Below are 20,652 nucleotides of genomic sequence, written 5' to 3' on the forward strand. Positions count from 1 at the left end.
GGCAAAATGGCTTAAGGACAACAAAGTCAAGGTATTGGAGTGACCATCACAAAGCCCCGACCTCAATCCTATAGAACATTTGTTGGCAGAACTGAAAAAGCGTGTGCGAGTAAGGAGGCCTACAAACCTGACTCGGTTACACCAGCTCTGTCAGGAGGAATGGGCCAAAATTCACCCAACTTATTGTGGGAAGCTTGTGGAAGCTACCTGAAATGTTTGACCCAAGTTAAACAATTTAAAGGCAATGCTACTAAATACTAATTGAGTGTATGTAAACTTCTGACCCACTGGGAATGTGATGAAAAAAAAATCAAATCTGAAATAAATCACTCTCTACTATCTTTCTGACATTTCACATTCTTAAAATAAAGTGGTTATCCTAACTGACCTAAAACTGAATTTTTACTAGGATTAAATATCAGGAATTGTGAAAAACTGAGTTTAAATGTATTTGGCTAAGGCGTATGTAAACTTCCGACTTCAACTGTACATATTAGTAAGTTTACCTTATGTGTGTGTATATATATATATATATATATATTTAAGATTTATGTAAACACACGCACACAAATAAAACATCACTGAACAAAAATATAAATGCAACATGCATCAATTCATTAGACAATTTCTAAGATTTTACTGAGTTACAGTTCAGATGAGGAAATCAGTCAATTGAAATAAATTCATTAGGCCCTAATCTATGGATTTCACATGACTGGGAATACAGATATGCATCTGTTGGTCATAGTTACCTTTAATAAAAAGGTAGGGGTGTGAATGAGAAAACCAGTCAGTATCTGGTGTGGATCAGAAAACCAGTCAGTATCTGGTGTGGATCAGAAAACCAGTCAGTATCTGGTGTGACCATTTGTCTCATGCAGCACCACACATCTCCTTCACATAGAGTTGATCAGGCTGTTGGTTGTGGCCTGTGGAATGTTGTCCCACTCCTCTTCAATGGCTGTGTGAAGTTGCTGGATATTGGTGGGAACTGGAACACGTTGATCCAGAGCATCCCCAACATGCTCAATGGGTGACATGTCTGGTGAGTATGCAGGCCATGGGAGAACTGGGACATTCCCAGCTTCCAGGAATTGTGTCCAGATACTTGCAACATGGGGCTATGATTATCATGCTGAAACAGGATGTGATGGTGGCAGATGAACGGCACGACAGTCGATAAAATGCAATTTGGTTCGTTGTCCATAGCTTATACCTGTCCATACCAATAACCCCACCGTCACCATGGGGATCTCTGGTCAAAACGTTGACATCAGCAAACCGCTTGTCTGCCCAGGAAAGTTGAAATCAGGATTCATCTGTGATTGGCCATCAAAGGTGAGCAATACCCCACTGAAGTCGGTTACGACGCTGAACTGCAGTCAAGTCAAGACCCCGGTGAGGACGACGAGCACGCAGATGAGCTTCCCTGAGAAGGTTTCTGACAGTTTGTGCAGAAATTCTTCGGTTGTGCAAACTCACAGTTACATCAGCTGTCATGGTGGCTGGTCTCAGACCATGCCGCAGGTGAAGACGCCAAATGTGGAGGTCCTGGGTTGGCGTGGTTTACCAGTGGTCTGCGGTTGTGAGGCCGGTTGGACGTACTGCCAAATTCTCTAAAACGATGTTGGAGGCCGTTTATGGTAGCGAAATGAACATTCAATTTATCAGGCCACAATTCTGGTAGACATTCCTGCAGTAAACAATTGCACACTCTTTGAAAACTTCAGACATCCGTTGCATTGTGTTGTGTGACAAAACTGCACATTTTAGAGTGGCCTTTTATTGTCCCCAGCACAAGGTGCACCTGTGTAATGATCATGCTGTTTAATCAGCTTCTTGATATGCCACACCTGGCAGGTGGATGGATTATCTTGGCGAAGGAGAAATGCTCACTAACAGAGATGTAAACACATTTGTGGTCAACATTTTAAACAATATATATATATATATATATATATATATATATATATATATATATATAAGCTTTATGTGTTTATGGAACACGTGACCAACACTATGTTATGTATATTTTTGTTCAGTTTCAAATGGTTTTAGGCTAGCCTTGTCCCAAATGCTGTTAAATATGTTATAATGTAATATATATATATATACTGTTAAATATGTTATGTAATATATACTGTTAAATATATATATATATATATACATACTGTTAAATATATATATATACTGTTAAATATGTTATATTACAGTATAATAGTGATACCTTTCAGCATCTCGTTGGTATAGTCCTTGTAGTACTATATATACTGTTAAATATGTTATAGTGTAATATATATATATATATACGCTGTTAAATATGTTATAATGTAATATATATATATATATATATATACTGTTAAATATGTTATAATGTAATATGTTATATTACAGTATAATAGTGATACCTTTCAGCATCTCGTTGGTATAGTCCTTGTAGTACTGTATTCTCCAGTCATCACAGAGCTCAGTACACATGATCTTCTCCGACACCCCGTTCTCTGTCACGTAGATCATCGGGTTTCGGTACTGGGCCTACAGAGAGACAGAAGTCAGCATGACGGTCAGTTTAGACTCCTGTCATCCTCAGTCTGAACTAGGGTTGAATATTTTTAAAAAGAAGAGAACACGTGATCCTGGTGCAGCAAATGCGGCCGAAAAGTATAGACTAGCGAATTTAATTTTAATTGTGAAATATAATAGGGTCTATTTGTTTAATTAGTAGGCTGACGCATATATACCTTTTCATAATATTTCCCCAAATGTTATTAGCCTACCCTCCTCTTTCTCTATTGTTGCTTCATTCCTTCCTCGATTTCAACAGTTAAATGAAATACGTTTCGTTGTCCTCATCTTCATCATTCTAATGACATCCTTGAATAATATAGGACTAGAGGACCCCGCTGTAGTCTACCACCATCTGAATGGTTATGGGTCTGAATTAATAACTGCTATAGTCTACCACCATCTGAATGGTTATGGGTCTGAATGGTTATGGGTCTGAATTAATAACTGCTATAGTCTACCACCATCTGAATGGTTATGGGTCTGAATGGTTATGGGTCTGAATGGTTATGGGTCTGAATTAATAACTGCTTTAGTCTACCACCATCTGAATGGTTATGGGTCTGAATTAATAACTGCTATAGTCTACCACCATCTGAATGGTTATGGGTCTGAATTAATAACTGCTATAGTCTACCACCATCTGAATGGTTATGGGTCTGAATGGTTATGGGTCTGAATTAATAACTGCTATAGTCTACCACCATCTGAATGGTTATGGGTCTGAATTAATAACTGCTATAGTCTACCACCATCTGAATGGTTATGGGTCTGAATGGTTATGGTTCTGAATTAATAACTGCTATAGTCTACCACCATCTGAGTGGTTATGGGTCTGAATTAATAACTGCTATAGTCTACCACCATCTGAATGGTTATGGGTCTGAATTAATAACTGCTATAGTCTACCACCATCTGAATGGTTATGGGTCTGAATTAATAACTGCTATAGTCTACCACCATCTGAATGGTTATGGGTCTGAATTAATAACTGCTATAGTCTACCGCCATCTGAATGGTTATGGGTCTGAATTAATAACTGCTATAGTCTACCACCATCTGAATGGTTATGGGTCTGAATTAATAACTGCTATAGTCTACCACCATCTGAATGGTTATGGGTCTGAATGGTTATGGGTCTGAATTAATAACTGCTATAGTCTACCACCATCTGAATGGTTATGGGTCTGAATTAATAACTGCTATAGTCTACCGCCATCTGAATGGTTATGGGTCTGAATTAATAACTGCTATAGTCTACCACCATCTGAATGGTTATGGGTCTGAATTAATAACTGCTATAGTCTACCACCATTGCGCGTTCGCTCTTCTTTCATACTACCAGTGAGTTCTATTGGCTGCTTGTATTTAACATTCAGCAAAAAAAGAGCTTGCGACCTTTTTCGAATAGTCTGTTGGCATAAGAAATTATTCAAAAAAATATATATATTTCTGCAATATTTTATTTCAGTTCACAAAACATGGGACCAACACTTTACGTTTATATTTTTGTTCAGTGTATAATACCAAATACACTGTACATGTAACATATTCCTGCCCACTACATTACTATTCTACTGCTACTAAAATGAGTACTACTACTGTTATTATTATTACTTCTATTACAACAAGTAAATTGAGTTTTACTGCAGGATCAGTTGTTGTACCGCTGATGTGGAGGTGAAGTTAGGAGATTTGAAGACCTGTTGCTAAGAGAGACCCTTTTGCTACAGTATCAAACCTTAGTTTTGAAAGAGTAAAACAATACACTTTAACGATGGCTAACACGCAAGTTCTTTACCTTGACGAAGTTGAGCAGGCGTCTGAACCCCCAGGGGACAGAGTAGAGCCACTCTGATCCAGGATCAGGCCAGCGGGGGTCCACCAGTTCAGCTAGGTCTCTGTTCAAGACAATAATAATAATAACAACAATGATAATAATATTAATAATAATAATAATTGTAATAATACTATTAGTGGTAATATTAATAATAATTGTAATAATAATAATATCAATAATAATGATAGTGGTAATATAAATAATAATAATGATAAAAAATAGTAATGATAATAATGGTAATATTATTATGAATAATAATAATAATATTAATAATGGTAATATTATTATGAATAATAATAATAAATATTAATAATGGTAATATTAATAATATTTGTAATAATGATAATAATAATAATGGTAATAATAATATTCATAATAATAATGGTAATAATATTAATAATGGTAATAATAATATTGATGATAATAATAATATTAATAATAATAATGGTCATATTATTCATAATAATAATGGTAATAATAATATTAATAATGATAATAATATTAATAATTATAGTAGTAATAGTAATGATAATATTAACGATAATACTATTATTGATGATAATAATAATAATAATAATGGTAATAATAATAGTAATAATAATGATGATAATGATATTAATAATGATAATAGTCATAATATTAACGATAATAATACTATTATTGATAATAATAATAATAATAATAATAATAATAATAATGGTAATAATAATGATGCTGATAATGATATTAATAATGGTAATAATATTAATGATAATAATAATGAAAATAATAATAATAATAATAATATATGCTGTCAAGTACAGTTTACAATTGGCTCATTCATCCCCCCCTCCTCTCCCCTGTAACTATTCCCCAGGCCATTGCTGTAAATCAGAATGTGTTCTCAGTCAACTCACCTGGTAAAATAAGGGTAAAAAACCCAGTTACTTCAAAAAGTATTCACACCCCTTGGCTTTTTTCACATTTTGTTACAGCCTAAATTTAAAATGTATTACATTGAGATGTTGTGTCACTGGTCTACACACAATACTCCATAATGACATCACAATACCCCATAATGACATCACAATACCCCATAATGACATCACAATACTCCATAATGACATCACAATACTCCATAATGACATCACAATACCCCATAATGACATCACAATACCCCATAATGTCGAAGTGGAATTAGACATTTTTACATTCAACCCCTTTGTTATATCAAGCCTAAATACGTTCAGGAGTAAACATTTGCTTAACAAGTCACGTAATAAGTTGCATGGACTCACTCTGTGTGCAATAATAGTGTTTAACATGATTTACGAATGACTACCTCATCTATGCACCCAACACATACAATTATCTGTAAGGTCCCTCAGTCGAGAAGTGAATTTCAAACAGATTCAACCACAGAGACCAGGGAGGTTTTCCAATGCCTCGCAAAGAACGGCACCTATTGGTAGATTTATATTGGGCGAGTTACAGTTTTGACTTAAATCGGATAGGAAATCTATGGTAAGACTTGAAAATGGTTGTCTAGTAATGATCAACATCCAATTTGACAGAGCTTGAAGAATTTGGAAAAGAATAATGGGCATATCCTGCACATTCCAGGTGTACAAAGCTCTTAGAGACCTCAGAAAGACTCTCAGCTGTAATCGCTCTTAGAGACCTCAGAAAGGCTCACAGCTGTAATCTCTCTTAGAGACCTCAGAAAGACTCCCAGCTGTAATCTCTCTTAGAGACCTCAGAAAGACTCCCAGCTGTAATCTCTCTTAGAGACCTCAGAAAGACTCCCAGCTGTAATCTCTCTTAGAGACCTCAGAAAGACTCACAGCTGTAATCTCTCTTAGAGACCTCAGAAAGACTCCCAGCTGTAATCTCTCTTAGAGACCTCAGAAAGACACAGCTGTAATCTCTCTTAGAGACCTCAGAAAGACTCCCAGCTGTAATCTCTCTTAGAGACCTCAGAAAGACTCCCAGCTGTAATCACTATTAGAGACCTCAGAAAGACTCCCAGCTGTAATCTCTCTTAGAGACCTCAGAAAGACTCCCAGCTGTAATCTCTCTTAGAGACCTCAGAAAGACACAGCTGTAATCTCTCTTAGAGACCTCAGAAAGACTCCCAGCTGTAATCTCTTTTAGAGACCTCAGAAAGACTCCCAGCTGTAATCACTATTAGAGACCTCAGAAAGACTCCCAGCTGTAATCTCTCTTAGAGACCTCAGAAAGACTCACAGCTGTAATCACTATTAGAGACCTCAGAAAGACTCCCAGCTGTAATCTCTCTTAGAGACCTCAGAAAGACTCCCAGCTGTAATCTCTCTTAGAGACCACAGAAAGACTCACAGCTGTAATCGCCGCCAAAGGTGATTCTACAAAGTATTGACTCAGGGGTGGGAATACTTTGTGTAAATGATATATTTCTGTATTTAATTTTCAATACATTTGAAAAAAATGTCTAAAAACATGTTTTCGCCGTCATTATTGGGGTATTGTAATGTCATAATGGGGTATTGTGTGTGTAGATGGGTGAGAGAGAAAAAAAATAGATTTAATCCATTTTGAATTCGGACTGTAACACAACAAAATGTGGAATAAATCAAGGGATCAGAATCCTTTCCGGATGTCAAGTTAGATGCATGTTAATGTAGCTTGTAGAAAGGACAAGTGTAGTAAATGGCTCTGTATTAGACTCTCTGCTAACCGACCGCTCTGTATTAATCAGACTCTCTGCTAACCGACCGCTCTGTATTAATCAGACTCTCTGCTAACCGACCGCTCTGTATTAATCAGACTCTCTGCTAACCGACCGCTCTGTATCAATCAGACTCTCTGCTAACCGACCACTCTGTATCAGACTCTCTGCTAACCGACCGCTCTGTATCAGACTCTCTGCTAACCGACCGCTCTGTATTAGACTCTCTGCTAACCGACCGCTCTGTATTGGTCTCTCTGCTAACCGACCGCTCTGTATTAGACTCTCTGCTAACCGACCGCTCTGTATCAGACTCTCTGCTAACCGACCGCTCTGTATTAGACTCTCTGCTAACCGACCGCTCTGTATTAGACTCTCTGCTAACCGACCCTAACCGACCGCTCTGTATTAGACTCTGCTAACCGACCGCTCTGCTACCTGTTAGTGTAGCTGATGCCACTCGCTCTCTACTAAAGTAGCCTACAATTAAAACCAGATCTTTTTTGGTCTTGTACTCAAGTAGACTTTGCGTATTTTACTTGAGTCATTTTCCATTTGTAATTTCACTTTTACTCAAGTATGACAATACAGTACTTTCCCCACTTCTGTCCAGTATGTTAAAGTGCCCAGTCGTCTACCTGTCAGTGAAGTAGCTGCTGCTGCCGTGCCCCGGCTGGTAGTTCTTCTGGGTAATGTAGCGCGTTGTGAAGTGACCGATACCCAGGAAGTCACAGGTACCCTTAACGTAGCTCTTCTCCTGAGAAGAGAAGGTGGGGAGGCGGGACGTACCCAGACCCTGCTGGGCGCTCTTACGACCTAAAGAGAGACAGAGAGAGAGACACAGAGAGAGAGAGAGACACAGAGAGAGACACAGAGAGAGAGAGAGAGACACAGAGAGAGAGAGAGAGACACAGACAGAGACACAGAGAGAGAGAGACACAGAGAGAGAGACAGAGAGAGACCAGTTTTATTTTTAAATGTTTTGTTGAACCTTTATTTAACTAGGCAAGTTGATTTAACTGGTCTCTGTTAGACCTTAGTCCTAACCTTGGGTTGGAGAGGTGGGATGTACCGAGGCTCTGCTGGGCGGAGACAGAGAGGGAGGCCCAGGGTCACTCAGTACCTCTACCCTCTAGGGTCTAACTCGGTACCCTCTAGGGTCTAACTCGGTACCCTCTAGGGTCTAACTCAGTACCCTCTAGGGTCTAACTCAGTACCCTCTAGGGTCTAACTCAGTACCCTCTAGGGTCTAACTCAGTACCCTCTAGGTATATACTTAACAAGTACGCCTAGACTAGGTTTATACTTAACAAGTACGCCTAGACTAGGGTTATACTTAACAAGTACGCCTAGACTAGGTTTATGCTTAACAAGTACGCCTAGACTAGGTTTATACTTAACAAGTACGCCTAGACTAGGTTTATACTTAACAAGTATGCCCAGACTAGGTTTATACTTAACAAGTACGCCTAGACTAGGTTTATACTTAACAAGTATGCCCAGACTAGGTTTATACTTAACAAGTATGCCTAGACTAGGTTTATACTTAACAAGTATGCCCAGACTAGGGTTATACTTAACAAGTACGCCTAGACTAGGTTTATGCTTAACAAGTACGCCTAGACTAGGTTTATGCTTAACAAGTACGCCTAGACTAGGTTTATACTTAACAAGTATGCCTAGACTAGGTTTATACTTAACAAGTATGCCCAGACTAGGTTTATACTTAACACGTATGCCTAGACTAGGTTTATACTTAACAAGTATGCCCAGACTAGGTTTATACTTAACAAGTATGCCCAGACTAGGTTTATACTTAACAAGTATGCCCAGACTAGGTTTATACTTAACAAGTATGCCTAGACTAGGTTTATACTTAACAAGTATGCCCAGACTAGGTTTATACTTAACAAGTATGCCTAGACTAGGGTTATACTTAACAAGTATGCCCAGACTAGGTTTATACTTAACAAGTATGCCTAGACTAGGTTTATACTTAACAAGTATGCCCAGACTAGGTTTATACTTAACAAGTATGCCCAGACTAGGTTTATACTTAACAAGTATGCCCAGACTAGGTTTATACTTAACAAGTATGCCTAGACTAGGTTTATACTTAACAAGTACGCCTAGACTAGGGTTATACTTAACAAGTACGCCTAGACTAGGTTTATACTTAACAAGTATGCCTAGACTAGGGTTATACTTAACAAGTATGCCCAGACTAGGTTTATACTTAACAAGTATGCCTAGACTAGGGTTATACTTAACAAGTATGCCCAGACTAGGTTTATACTTAACAAGTATGCCTAGACTAGTTTGCAAATCAACATTTCCCTAAAGTAATCTTTTTTTTCACACAGTATTGTTGTTGTTGTCTTGCGATGATTCTGTCTGTGAACGTCAGCCATAATTATAGTTATTTATTATTATTATATTATTCATAATTATAGTTCATTATTATATTATTATTCATAATTATAGTTCATTATTATTATTATATTATTATTCATAATTATAGTTCATTATTATTATTATTATTATTCATAATTATAGTTCATTATTATTATTATTATTATATTATTATTCATAATTATAGTTAATTATTATTATTATTATTATTATTCATAATTATAGTTCATTATTATTATTATATTATTCATAATTATAGTTCATTATTATTATTATATTATTCATAATTATAGTTCATTATTATTATATTATTCATAATTATAGTTAATAATTATTATTATATTATTATTCATAATTATAGTTAATTTCTCAGGTCATGTATCTGATGTAAACTCACCAATAAAGTCCTTCATGACTTGTGGGTAGTCCCCGTGGAAGATGGGAGTGGCGAACCAGCCAATGTAGAATTGGACGTATCGCTCTGCTGCCTCGATGTCCTTCTGGTTACTGATGTCTACCGGTTCGCCCCAATCTCCAGACAGAGAGATGCCCACCAGACCTGCAGGAGATGGGATCAATCAACCAATCAATGTCTTTATTGGCCCAATTAGGGAAATGTGTAGTCAGGATAAAAATATATAAAAAAATAAGAAAGGCTGTGATGCTGAATTACCTTTCTGTTTTCCTCTCCACTTGGTGTCATAGGTGTGCCAGACTTTAGCATGGGCCTGACAAGACAAAGAGAGAGGCAACTGGTATCGTTGATAACCTGTCAATTCATCGTCAAACCTTCGATTAGTGGAATCAGATGTGTAGTGGTAGAGCGACAACAACAAAAAACGATTTGGGTCCACAGGACCAGGATTAATAAATATTGATCTATTTGAATGGAACGTCCACAGTGGAGTTAATTGATCATGATAAAGTAGTAGAATACACACAGAGTTAGCCTGGTCTCAGATCTGTTGTTGCTGTATAGTCAGCTTCTATGGCCCCTGTAGGCTGGTCCCAGATCTGTTGTTGCTGTATAGTCAGCTTCTATGGCCCCTGTAGCCTGGTCTCAGATCTGTTGTTGCTGTATAGTCAGCTTCTATGGCCCCTGTAGGCTGGTCCCAGATCTGTTGTTGCTGTATAGTCAGCTTCTATGGCCCCTGTAGCCCGGTCCCAGATCTGTTGCTGGTCCCAGATCTGTTGCTGGTCCCAGATCTGTTGTTGCTGTACAGTCAGCTTCTATGGCCCCTGTAGGCTGGTCCCAGATCTGTTGTTGCTGTATAGTCAGCTTTCTTTGGCCCCTGTAGGCTGGTCCCAGATCTGTTGTTGCTGTATAGTCAGCTTCTATGGCCCCTGTAGCACAAACAGATCTGGGACCAGGCAAAAATAGAGACCTCTCACCTTGATCATGTGATGCGCGGCCCGGTAGGCCCCTGTTCCTCTCAGCTTCAGTCCAGGAGCGTGCTCGCCTGTCTCATAGCCCTCCACTGCCACCGACTGCAAACACACACTCCAGTTAGTCATTTACCCTGCCCCCCCCCATAGACATTTACCCTGCACCCCCCCCCCCCCCCTATAGACATTTACCCTGCCCCCCCCCCCCCCCCCCCCCTATAGACATTTACCCTGCACCCCCCCCCCCTAGTCATTTACCCTGCCCCCCCCTCTATGGACATTTACCCTGCCCCCCCCCCCCCCCCCCCCCTATAGACATTTACCCTGCCCCCCCCCCCCCCCCCCCTATAGACATTTACCCTGCCCCCCCCTATAGACATTTACCCTGCCCCCCCCCCTATAGACATTTACCCTGCCCCCCCCCCATAGACATTTACCCTGCCCCCCCATAGACATTTACCCTGCCGCCCCCTATAGACATTTACCCTGCCCAGCCCTATAGACATTTACCCTGCCCCCCCCTATAGACATTTACCCTGCCCCCCCCTCTATAGACATTTACCCTGCCCCCCCCCCCCCATAGACATTTACCCTGCCCCCCTATAGACATTTACGCTGCCCCCCCCCCTATAGACATTTACCCTGCCCCCCCCTATAGACATTTACCCTGCCCCCCCCCTCTATAGACATTTACCCTGCCCCCCCCCCCCCCCATAGACATTTACCCTGCCCCCCCCCCCCCCCATAGACATTTACCCTGCCCCCCCCCCCCCCCCCTATAGACATTTACCCTGCCCCCCCCCCTATAGACATTTACCCTGCCCCCCCCCCTATAGACATTTACCCTGTCCCCCCCCTCTATAGATATTTACAGCAAGAACCGTCATGCCATTTTAAATAATCTAATTTGTTCCATCAAAGCACAATGTATTTCGTGTATTTTCCAAGGTCTCGACACACTTCACAGAAACATACACATAAAACAATATGTTTGGTTTGAAGAGTTTTGAAAAGACTGAATTGTACCCATGGGTTGTTCAAGGTGATCCAGTATTTCACTCTGTTTCCGAATCTCTCAAAACACAGGTTGGCAAACTCATTAAAGTAGTTGACCATGCTGATGTTCTGCCATCCTCCGTACTTCTCCTGGAGGACCTACAGGAACACATAGAGGAAGAGATGAACCAGCCAAGGGAAATAGTAGAATCTCTTCTAGAATAATCTATTTTTTTTGGGAGGGGGGGCTTTATCATAGAGTGGCTAATTTAATAGGATCTCCGTGGGCTTTATCATAGAATGGCTAATTTAATAGGATCTCCGTGGGCTTTATCATAGAATGGCTAATTTAATAGGATCTCTGTGGGCTTTATCATAGAGTGGCTAATTTAATAGGATCTCCGTGGGCTTTATCATAGAATGGCTAATTTAATAGGATCTCTGTGGGCTTTATCATAGAGTGGCTAATTTAATAGGATCTCCGTGGGCTTTATCATAGAATGTGTGGCTAATTTAATAGGATCTCTGTGGGCTTTATCATAGAGTGGCTAATTTAATAGGATCTCCGTGGGCTTTATCATAGTGGCTAATTTAATAGGATCTCTGTGGGCTTTATCATAGAGTGGCTAATTTAATAGGATCTCCGTGGGCTTTATCATAGAGTGGCTAATTTAATGGGATCTCTGTGGGCTTTATCATAGAGTGGCTAATTTAATAGGATCTCCGTGGGCTTTATCATAGAGTGGCTAATTTAATGGGATCTCTGTGGGCTTTATCATAGAGTGGCTAATTTAATAGGATCTCCGTGGGCTTTATCATAGAGTGGCTAATTTAATGGGATCTCTGTGGGCTTTATCATAGTGGCTAATTTAATAGGATATCTGTGGGCTTTATCATAGAGTGGCTAATTTAATGGGATCTCTGTGGGCTTTATCATAGAGTGGCTAATTTAATAGGATCTCCGTGGGCTTTATCATAGAGTGGCTAATTTAATGGGATCTCTGTGGGCTTTATCATAGAGTGGCTAATTTAATAGGATCTCCGTGGGCTTTATCATAGAGTGGCTAATTTAATGGGATCTCTGTGGGCTTTATCATAGTGGCTAATTTAATAGGATATCCGTGGGCTTTATCATAGAGTGGCTAATTTAATGGGATCTCTGTGGGCTTTATCATAGTGGCTAATTTAATAGGATATCCGTGGGCTTTATCATAGAGTGGCTAATTTAATAGGATCTCCGTGGGCTTTATAGTAAAGACGTTTAACGTCTTAAAATGTATGACCTTTTTTAATGTGGCATAAACACAACCAGTCGCGATGTTTTCATCTGATTGTCAAACCAATCACTTGAAAAGGATCCTGTAAGCCTGACTACCCGCGCACGTTCTTCCGCTCTGAAATAATTCCTGCAATTCAAACAGTCAAAGACATCTGTTACAAAACACACACCAAAGTGATTATCGTTCATTAGACCTACACCGTGTGGCGTAAATGGATGCGTCCTCTGCTGTGCTCGCACGTCTCGTTCTCCGCCACTCATCTGACGCCCTTCGCATAATGTCACGGTTCTCGTTTGAACCACACGTCAGTTTGGAGTGTACTCCCGTACGGTTTCAAGTCCATTCACTCATTTCTCATGCGACTGTCATGCGGTAGGCTAATGATACATATTAGTGGAATAGCCCACGGTTTCCTTGGCATCTTTGTGCTCTTTAATGTTTAACCGGTGTGGCGTGCCGAATGTTCCCAGGACAACGTACAGACACATCGTCATCGCCGTACCTTTAGCATGACAGTGACCACAGGAGGTTTGGGCTAGACGACACAAATAGATCAAGGTACCAGGCTATGTCGTGTGTCTCTTCTAGTAATAAGACCCACCTGAGGTAGATCCCAGTGGTACAGAGTAGCGATGGGAGTGATATTGTTCTCCAACAGGTTGTCAATCAACTCATCGTAGTACTTTATCCCTTTCTCATTCACATGGTCAGCTGTGAAAGAAATCCCAGAACCCATCAGCGTGGACCAAAACGTTACACAATACAACTACACAGTAAAACTGGGAGCAATCGACAGTGTGTGTTTGTTTTTTTGTGTGTTTTTTCTAGATTTTTTGTCGTTGTACCCTGCACCTACAAATGTACTGGATGTGTGTACCATACTTGTAATCACACGTGGTTAACTCACACTTGATCCCAGTAGGCATGATACGGGGCCAGGAGATGGAGAAGCGATAGTGGTCCAGCTTCAGCTCTTTCATTAGGGAGATGTCCTCCTGGGGTAACAACAGAGATGTTATAGCTCTGGTCTCATTAGGGAGATGTTCTGGGGTAACAACAGAGATGTTATAGCTCTGGTCTCATTAGGGAGATGTTCTGGGGTAACAACAGAGATGTTATAGCTCTGGTCTCATTAGGGAGATGTCCTCCTGGGGTAACAACAGAGATGTTATAGCTCTGGTCTCATTAGGGAGATGTTCTGGGGTAACAACAGAGATGTTATAGCTCTGGTCTCATTAGGGAGATGTCCTCCTGGGGTAACAACAGAGATGTTACAGCTATGGTCTCATTCGGGAGATGTCCTCCTGGGGTAACAACAGAGATGTTATAGCTCTGGTCTCATTAGGGAGATGTTCTGGGGTAACAACAGAGATGTTACAGCTATGGTCTCATTCGGGAGATGTCCTCCTGGGGTAACAACAGAGATGTTATAGCTCTGGTCTCATTAGGGAGATGTTCTGGGGTAACAACAGAGATGTTATAGCTCTGGTCTCATTAGGGAGATGTTCTGGGGTAACAACAGAGATGTTATAGCTCTGGTCTCATTAGGGAGATGTTCTGGGGTAACAACAGAGATGTTATAGCTCTGGTCTCATTAGGGAGATGTTCTGGTGTAACAACAGAGATGTTATAGCTCTGGTCTCATTAGGGAGATGTCCTCCTGGGGTAACAACAGAGATGTTATAGCTCTGGTCTCATTAGGGAGATGTTCTGGTGTAACAACAGAGATGTTATAGCTCTGGTCTCATTAGGGAGATGTTCTGGGGTAACAACAGAGATGTTATAGCTCTGGTCTCATTAGGGAGATGTTCTGGGGTAACAACAGAGATGTTATAGCTCTGGTCTCATTAGGGAGATGTCCTCCTGGTGTAACAACAGAGATGTTATAGCTCTGGTCTCATTAGGGAGATGTTCTGGTGTAACAACAGAGATGTTATAGCTCTGGTCTCATTAGGGAGATGTTCTGGGGTAACAACAGAGATGTTATAGCTCTGGTCTCATTAGGGAGATGTTCTGGTGTAACAACAGAGATGTTATAGCTCTGGTCTCATTAGGGAGATGTTCTGGTGTAACAACAGAGATGTTATAGCTCTGGTCTCATTAGGGAGATGTCCTCCTGGGGTAACAACAGAGATGTTATAGCTCTGGTCTCATTAGGGAGATGTTCAGAGATGTTATAGCTCTGGTCTCATTAGGGAGATGTTCTGGGGTAACAACAGAGATGTTATAGCTCTGGTCTCATTAGGGAGATGTTCTGGTGTAACAACAGAGATGTTATAGCTCTGGTCTCATTAGGGAGATGTTCTGGGGTAACAACAGAGATGTTATAGCTCTGGTCTCATTAGGGAGATGTCCTCCTGGGGTAACAACAGAGATGTTATAGCTCTGGTCTCATTAGGGAGATGTTCTGGTGTAACAACAGAGATGTTATAGCTCTGGTCTCATTAGGGAGATGTTCTGGTGTAACAACAGAGATGTTATAGCTCTGGTCTCATTAGGGAGATGTTCTGGGGTAACAACAGAGATGTTATAGCTCTGGTCTCATTAGGGAGATGTCCTCCTGGGGTAACAACAGAGATGTTATAGCTCTGGTCTCATTAGGGAGATGTTCAGAGATGTTATAGCTCTGGTCTCATTAGGGAGATGTTCTGGTGTAACAACAGAGATGTTATAGCTCTGGTCTCATTAGGGAGATGTTCTGGGGTAACAACAGAGATGTTATAGCTCTGGTCTCATTAGGGAGATGTTCAGAGATGTTATAGCTCTGGTCTCATTAGGGAGATGTTCTGGTGTAACAACAGAGATGTTATAGCTCTGGTCTCATTCCCCCTCCAGGGTTCTCTTACCTCCAAGGTAGTGTACAAGTAAAGGGTTTAGGCAGCAGGTTACATTTGCGAGAAACAAATTAAATCAAATGTTTTAAGGTGAATTTTTAGGATTTTTACAATGGTCTGTTACCAGAGTAACGTTCAGTCGCTGATTTGAAGTTGTGTTATGGTACTTGTGAGGTGCTGTTTTTCTTCAGTAAAGGAAGTCACCTTGATTTTGTAGTATCCCTGACAGGAAGAGTCTCCGGTGTCGTTCTGCAGTATCTTTCCATTCCTGTGAGAGAACACGTCCCAGATACTCAGTCCTTTACCGTCTTGGTCCCAGGCTCCTTCTGTTTGATAGGCTGAACTGCCGGCACCCCACGAAAATCCTGCACACGGATGGAGAACGATCACGATCAGTCGATCAGTCTTTCAATCAGTCTGTCAGTCAATCAGTCAATCAGTCAGTCAATCAATCAGTCAGTCCATCAGTCAATCAGTCAGTCAATCAGTCAGTCAATCAGTCAGTCAATCAGTCAGTCAGTCAGTCCATCAGTCAGTCAATCAATCAGTCAGTCCATCAGTCAGTCCATCAGTCAGTCCGTCAGTCAGTCAGTCAATCAGTCAGTCAGTCAGTCAATCAGTCAGTCGATCGATCAGGGTTGGATGTGTGTGTTCTGCAGGGTTTGAGTACGTACCAGCTGGAAAAGTCCCATAATAGAAGGAGCCGCGGTCGTTCTTTGTCCAGTCGAAGTCCTCAGCCGCAGACAGACACAGCACCAGCACCAGCACATGGCACGTCCTGACCGCACAGCAGGGAAGCATGGTAGTCCTCCTATCTCTGGTGACCCAGGCACTGCTGAAACAGAGAGGGCTCTGATACATTCAGCAGCTCTCTGTCTCTGTGTCTCCGTGTCTCTGTGTCTCTCTCTGTCTCTCTCTCTGTCTCTCTCTCTCTCTCTCTCTCTCTCTCTCTCTCTCTCTCTCTCTCTCTCTCTCTCTCTGTCTCTCTCTCTCTCTGTCTCTCTCTCTCTCTGTCTCTCTCTCTCTCTCTCTCTCTCTGTCTCTCTCTCTCTCTCTCTCTCTCTCTCTCTGTCTCCGTGTCTCTGTGTCTCTGTGTCTCTGTCTCCGTGTCTCTGTGTCTCTCTCTGTCTCTCTCTGTCTCTCTCTCTCTCTCTCTCTCTCTCTCTGTCTCTCTCTCTCTCTCTCTCTCTCTGTCTCTCTCTCTCTCTGTCTCTCTCTCTCTCTCTGTCTCTCTCTCTCTCTCTCTCTCTCTCTGTCTCCGTGTCTCTGTGTCTCTGTGTCTCTGTCTCCGTGTCTCTGTGTCTCTCTCTGTCTCTCTCTGTCTCTCTCTCTCAATTCAATTCAATTCAAGGGCTTTATTGGCATGTGGAAACATGTGTTAACATTGCCAAAGCAAGTGAGGTAGATAATATATAAAGTTAAAATATAAAGTGAAATAAACAATAAAAATTAACAGTAAACATTACACATACAGAAGTTTCAAAACAATAAAGACATTACAAATGTCATATTATATGTATATACAGTGTTTTAACAATGTACGGTAATTTGGTAAAAAGCCAATTTGACATTTGCTCAGTACATTGTTTTCATTGAGGAAATGTACGAGTCTGCTGTGAATGATAATGCAGAGGATTTTCCCAAGGTTACTGTTGATGCATATCCCACAGTAGTTATTGGGGTCAAATTTGTCTCCACTTTTGTGGATTGGGGTGATGAGTCCTTGGTTCCAAATATTGGGGAAGATGCCAGAGCTAAGGATGATGTTAAAGAGTTTTAGTATAGCCAATTGGAATTTGTTGTCTGTATATTTTATAATTTCATTGAGGATACCATCAACACCACAGGCCTTTTTGGGTTGGAGGGTTTTTATTTTGTCCTGTAACTCATTCAATGTAATTGGAGAATCCAGTGGGTTCTGGTCGTCTTTAATAGATGATTCTAAGATCTGTATTTGATCATGTATATGTTTTTGCTCTTTATTCTTTGTTATAGAGCCAAAAAGATTGGAGAAGTGGTTTACCCATACATCTCCATTTTGGATAGATAATTCTTCTTGTTGTTGTTTGTTTAGTGTTTTCCAATTTTCCCAGAAGTGGTTAGAGTCTATGCATTCTTCAATTACATTGAGCTGATTTCTGACATGCTGTTCCTTCTTTTTCCGTAGTGTATTTCTGTATTGTTTTAGTGATTCACCATAGTGATGGCGTAGACTCAGGTTTTCCGGGTCTCTATGTTTTTGGTTGGACAGGTTTCTCAATTTCTTTCTTAGATTTTTGCATTCTTCATCAAACCATTTGTCATTATTGTTAATTTTCTTCGGTTTTCTATTTGAGATTTTTAGATTTGATAGGGAAGCTGAGAGGTCAAATATACAAGTTTACACTTTCTCTCTCTCTCTCTCTCTCTCTCCCTCTCTCTCTCTCTCTCTCTCTCTCTCTCTCTCTCTGTCTCTCTCTCTCTGTCTCCCTCTCTCTCTCTCTGTCTCCCTCTCTCTCTCTCTCTCTCTGTCAATTCAATTCAATTCAAGGGCTTTATTGGCATGGGAAACATGTGTTAACATTGCCAAAGCAAGTGAGGTAGACAACATACAAAGTGAATATATAAAGTGAAAAACAACAAAAATGAACAGTAAACATTACACATACAGAGGTTTCAAAACAGTAAAGACATTACAAATGTCATATTATATATATATATATATACAGTGTTTTAACAATGTACAAATGGTTAAAGTACACAAGATAAAATAAAATAAATAAGCATAAATATGGGTTGTATTTACAATGGTGTGTGTTCTTCACTGGTTGCCCTTTTCTCGTGGCAACAGGTCACAAATCTTGCTGCTGTGATGGCACACTGTGGAATTTCACCCAGTAGATATGGGAGTTTTTCAAATTTGGATTTGTTTTCGAATTCTTTGTGGATCTGTGTAATCTGAGGGAAATATGTCTCTCTAATATGGTCATACATTGGGCAGGAGGTTAGGAAGTGCAGCTCAGTTTCCACCTCATTTTGTGGGCAGTGAGCACATAGCCTGTCTTCTCTTGAGAGCCATGTCTGCCTACGGCGGCCTTTCTCAATAGCAAGGCTATGCTCACTGAGTCTGTACATAGTCAAAGCTTTCCTTAATTTTGGGTCAGTCACAGTGGTCAGGTATTCTGCCGCTGTGTACTCTCTGTTTAGGGCCAAATAGCATTCTAGTTTGCTCTGTTTTTTTGTTAATTCTTTCCAATGTGTCAAGTAATTATCTTTTTGTTTTCTCATGATTTGGTTGGGTCTAATTGTGTTGCTGTCCTGGGGCTCTGTAGGGTGTGTTTGTGTTTGTGAACAGAGCCCCAGGACCAGCTTGCTTAGGGGACTCTTCTCCAGGTTCATCTCTCTGTAGGTGATGGCTTTGTTATGGAAGGTTTGTGAATCACTTCCTTTTAGGTGGTTGTAGAATTTAACGGCTCTTTTCTGGATTTTGATAATTAGTGGGTATCGGCCTAATTCTGCTCTGCATGCATTATTTGGTGTTCTACGTTGTACACGGAGGATATTTTTGCAGAATTCTGCGTGCAGAGTCTCAATTTGGTGTTTGTCCCATTTTGTGAAGTCTTGGTTGGTGAGCGGACCCCAGACCTCACAACCATAAAGGGCAATGGGCTCTATGACTGATTCAAGTATTTTTAGCCAAATCCTAATTGGTATGTTGAAATTTATGTTTCTTTTGATGGCATAGAATGCCCTTCTTGCCTTGTCTCTCAGATTGTTCACAGCTTTGTGGAAGTTACCTGTGGCGCTGATGTTTAGGCCAAGGTATGTATAGTTTTTTGTGTGCTCTAGGGCAACAGTGTCTAGATTGAATTTGTATTTGTGGTCCTGGTGACTGGACCTTTTTTGGAACATCATTATTTTGGTCTTACTGAGATTTACTGTCAGGGCCCAGGTCTGACAGAATCTGTGCATAAGATCTAGGTGCTGCTGTAGGCCCTCCTTGGTTGGTGACAGAAGCACCAGATCATCGGCAAACAGCAGACATTTGACTTCGGATTCTAGCAGGGGGAGGCCGGGTGCTGCAGACTTTTCTAGTGCCCGCGCCAATTCGTTGATATATATGTTGAAGAGGGTGGGGCTTAAGCTGCATCCCTGTCTAACCCCACGACCCTGTGTGAAGAAATGTGTGTGTTTTTTGCCAATTTTAACCGCACACTTGTTGTTTGTTTACATGTCTCTCTGTCTCTCTCTCTGTCTCCCTCTCTCTCTCTCTGTCTCTCTCTGTCTCCCTCTCTCTCTCTCTCTCTCTCTCCCTCTCTCTCTCTTCTCTCTCTCTACTCTGTTAATATAAAGAATTGTTAATGTGAATTCCCTTTGGTCTGACAGGTCACAATGCCTTCAGAAAGTATTCAAACCCCTCGACTTATTCCACATCTTGTTGTGTTACAGCCTGCATTCAAAATGGATTAAATCTTTTTTTCTCTCAACCATCTACACACAATACCCCATTATGACACCACACTACCCCATTATGACATCACAACACCCCATTATGACAAAGTGAAAGCATGTTTTTAGAAGTATTTGCAAATGTATTGAAAATGAAATGCAGAAATACAGTGGGAAGAAAAAGTATGTTAACCCTTTGGAATTACCTGGATTTAAATTGGGCAC

The 20,652-nt window shown here is 40.6% G+C and overlaps 1 protein-coding gene across 2 annotated transcripts in view; it reads right to left on the reverse strand.

Moving 5' to 3' along the window:
- Positions 1 to 20,652, reverse strand: part of LOC139406294 (lactase-like b) — a 39,101-nt gene that overhangs the window by 5,903 nt on the left and 12,546 nt on the right. Inside the window, exons 2-12 of one of the 2 annotated variants that reach the window (XM_071148756.1) lie at positions 16,674 to 16,831; positions 16,204 to 16,364; positions 14,073 to 14,160; positions 13,767 to 13,876; positions 11,916 to 12,044; positions 10,896 to 10,991; positions 10,177 to 10,231; positions 9,901 to 10,062; positions 7,730 to 7,907; positions 4,367 to 4,466; positions 2,409 to 2,535 (exon numbers count right to left, since the gene is read on the reverse strand). In XM_071148756.1, coding sequence (XP_071004857.1) covers positions 2,409 to 2,535; positions 4,367 to 4,466; positions 7,730 to 7,907; positions 9,901 to 10,062; positions 10,177 to 10,231; positions 10,896 to 10,991; positions 11,916 to 12,044; positions 13,767 to 13,876; positions 14,073 to 14,160; positions 16,204 to 16,364; positions 16,674 to 16,800 — 1,333 coding nt within the window. In that variant the 5' untranslated portion in view covers positions 16,801 to 16,831. Of the gene's footprint in view, positions 1 to 2,408; positions 2,536 to 4,366; positions 4,467 to 7,729; positions 7,908 to 9,900; positions 10,063 to 10,176; positions 10,232 to 10,895; positions 10,992 to 11,915; positions 12,045 to 13,766; positions 13,877 to 14,072; positions 14,161 to 16,203; positions 16,365 to 16,673; positions 16,835 to 20,652 lie in introns of both variants that reach the window. The other variant, XM_071148755.1, reaches the window with a different exon arrangement.

This window comes from Oncorhynchus clarkii, chromosome 4, assembly GCF_045791955.1.
Source record: "Oncorhynchus clarkii lewisi isolate Uvic-CL-2024 chromosome 4, UVic_Ocla_1.0, whole genome shotgun sequence".
NCBI lineage: Eukaryota > Metazoa > Chordata > Actinopteri > Salmoniformes > Salmonidae > Oncorhynchus > Oncorhynchus clarkii.